The following is a 2508-nucleotide window of genomic DNA, read 5'->3' as shown; positions in this document are numbered from 1 at the left end:
TGGACAATCATCAAAAGATCTACCTCTAGAAAGGCATGGTGAGGGAACTCCTAATGCTGCAGTTGTCGCAGCAGCAAAATCAACAGAATCATCTTCCAGAACATTCTTATCTTCCCCAGTGGACTTGATCGCATCGAAGGCAACAAGTTCCCCCATAAGTGTATTATAAGACTTTGATCCAATTGCTGATGCCGTGTCTGTATCCTAGAAAACAATATATAAATTTATGTGGCTGAGCTAAGCAATGATGTGCATAGGTAATGAGAAGGTTAAAGCAGTTGGTTTAATACAACATGCTTACAACACACAGACAACAGCCAAACATCCATCGTAAAGATGAAAGAACATTCCCTTACGCAGCATGGGCAGTAAAGAGACACCAAGTGAAGTTAGTATTAGATAGGTTCACTCACGAAAATGCCCAAAAACAAGCTAATGCAACCAAATTCAAAAACCAAATTATATTTGATTGCAATAAAGGAAATATTGCAGACGAGCTGAAATGCATTTTTGAAGTTAAATATGGATCGCCATATTTCTTATCAACAAACAAATATGGTGAATGGTCAATGTGCAACAACAATTTCCTATCAACAAAGGCTTGATGTATAGCCAATTTGCATCTATGGTATAAATATCTAGATTCCTATTTCTTGCATTATAATTTTCTAAGAGTCTTCACCCCCTCCCTAAAAAAAAGGACTCCCCTGTAAGGAAAGGAGCCATCGTCTCTTGATTTGTTACCAAAAGATTCTATTACAAAATCCCACTTTATGTGACTCCAGTTGTTCCTATGCCGAGTCCTTACAATGAAAAAAATGCAAGCAGTAAACATAACTCTTGCAATAACCATGCAATTTAAAAGTATGTTTAAACTACATGATATATCCTAGTCTGTTATGACTAGGGTGTATGTTTTGATAGTTTATACTGGTACTGCAAGCATTGTTTCAAGTTATGAAACAAAAGTTATGGGTTAAAATAGCTGAATCAAAGGAGAAACGAGTGGAACTGACTTGTGTCCAAGTACCACTCTAAATCAAAAGGCAACAAGCAGTTTATAATCGAAGGACATATAAACATATTTTATAATACCAAATTCCATGTGGTATAATAGATAGTTACCTGAGGATCAACAATCCAACCATGATATAGACCGATATCAAAGAGATCAAATATAGCACATTCCCGTGTAAACTCAAAATCGTTTATCCTAAAGCAATTAGCCATAACAAAACAAAGTGAGCATTGCAGGAAATCAACGAGGCAACACTAAAAAAATGGAATTAATTAATAAATGTGAACAGACTTTCTAAACTGCACATTGACATCAATTCCAGTGGCAAGGCGAGGGAGAAGATCGATGGCATCAGCTATATTCTGCTGCTGGTTGATAACATATGCATCTTCCTTATCCTGCAGATAATAATTACAGATAATAATTAAGAATGAATGGTTTGTTTTAGGGTTTGGAAATGGGGAGGGGAAACAAAGCGAAAAAGGGGGGGAAGAGTATTTGCCTGAACGTTGCTGTTGGAATCGATGAGCTTCTCAGCGACAAGAGAGAGCAGCTTCTGCAGAGGCACCTCGGAAGCATCGAGGCCGAGATTGAGGCTGTTTCGAAGGAGCAAGACATTGCCTGAAAGGAAATATTTTTATATGAAAAAATGAATTAGGTCTAAAGGGAGGAGAAAAGAGAGAGAGAGGGAGAGAGGAGGAGGAGGAACGATGGGTTTGGTGGAGCGCTTTACAGATAGCAAGGAGAGGGCATGGTCCGTTATCGTTCTGAAGGACGATGGGAGTTGATCGACCCAGGAACTGGATCACTTTCGTCTTGTATACAGCTTCTTCTTCTTCAACCGCTTCGCGTTTTTTCTCTTCTTGCTGCTGCTGTTGCTGCCTCTCTTGTCCTTCTCCTCCTGCTGTTTCGGCCTCGTTACTAGCGCTAACCCTTTCATCTTCCTTCGTCGTCGTTGACATTGAATTTCAGAAATCACGATCACTTTTTTTCCTTTATTTCTTTCTTTCCCCCCTTTCTTCTTCTGGTTCTTCTGATTTATCGATAGATCGATCGATCTTTTCCCCTGCCTTCCAATTCTATTATCAAATCAAATAAATGAAATTGATGAGATGCTGGAGTTGACCGGATTGGAGTGGACTGGATTAAAAAGAGGTGCTCCGGGTCGGCGGAAATGAGGAGGCAAAAAATAAAAGAAAGGGCCCAAACCCGACTTTCTCTTCCCCTTATTATTTTGATTCCTTTTGTTTTGATATCACAAAACCCTTGGACTTTATCACGTGAACTCTCCGAACTTGGTTTATGTCATATTAGCCTCTCTAGGACCCTCCAAACGGCCGGCCCAGGCCGGGCAAAACAGGGGCCGGATCCAGTTAGCCGGACCGGGCACCGGGCTGTTTTTTTTTTATTTTTTTATTTCTCTGAATTTTGAGGAATACATAACAAAATTTTAATAAAAACAATCATATTATTAATCTCATGTAATTACA

At 39.3% G+C, this 2508-nt stretch overlaps 1 protein-coding gene across 2 annotated transcripts in view; it reads right to left on the bottom strand.

Annotated features, from left to right (window-relative positions):
• LOC109828009 overlaps window positions 1-2249 on the bottom strand; it is a 7155-nt gene extending 4906 nt beyond the window's left edge. For both annotated transcript variants that reach the window (XM_020395037.1, XM_020395036.1), the window contains exons 1-5: window positions 1752-2249; window positions 1521-1639; window positions 1310-1416; window positions 1126-1213; window positions 1-204 (exon numbers count right to left, since the gene is read on the bottom strand). The exon at window positions 1-204 is cut by the window's left edge and continues 598 nt beyond it. In XM_020395037.1, coding sequence (XP_020250626.1) covers window positions 1-204; window positions 1126-1213; window positions 1310-1416; window positions 1521-1639; window positions 1752-1980 — 747 coding nt within the window. In that variant the 5' untranslated portion in view covers window positions 1981-2249. The remainder of the gene's footprint in view (window positions 205-1125; window positions 1214-1309; window positions 1417-1520; window positions 1640-1751) is intronic.
• Window positions 2250-2508: the final 259 nt, after the last annotated feature.

This window comes from Asparagus officinalis, unplaced genomic scaffold (genome assembly GCF_001876935.1).
Source record: "Asparagus officinalis unplaced genomic scaffold, Aspof.V1 AsparagusV1_Un630, whole genome shotgun sequence".
In the NCBI taxonomy this organism is placed as follows: Eukaryota; Viridiplantae; Streptophyta; class Magnoliopsida; order Asparagales; family Asparagaceae; genus Asparagus; species Asparagus officinalis.
This window is presented reverse-complemented; position numbering and strand designations above follow the sequence as displayed.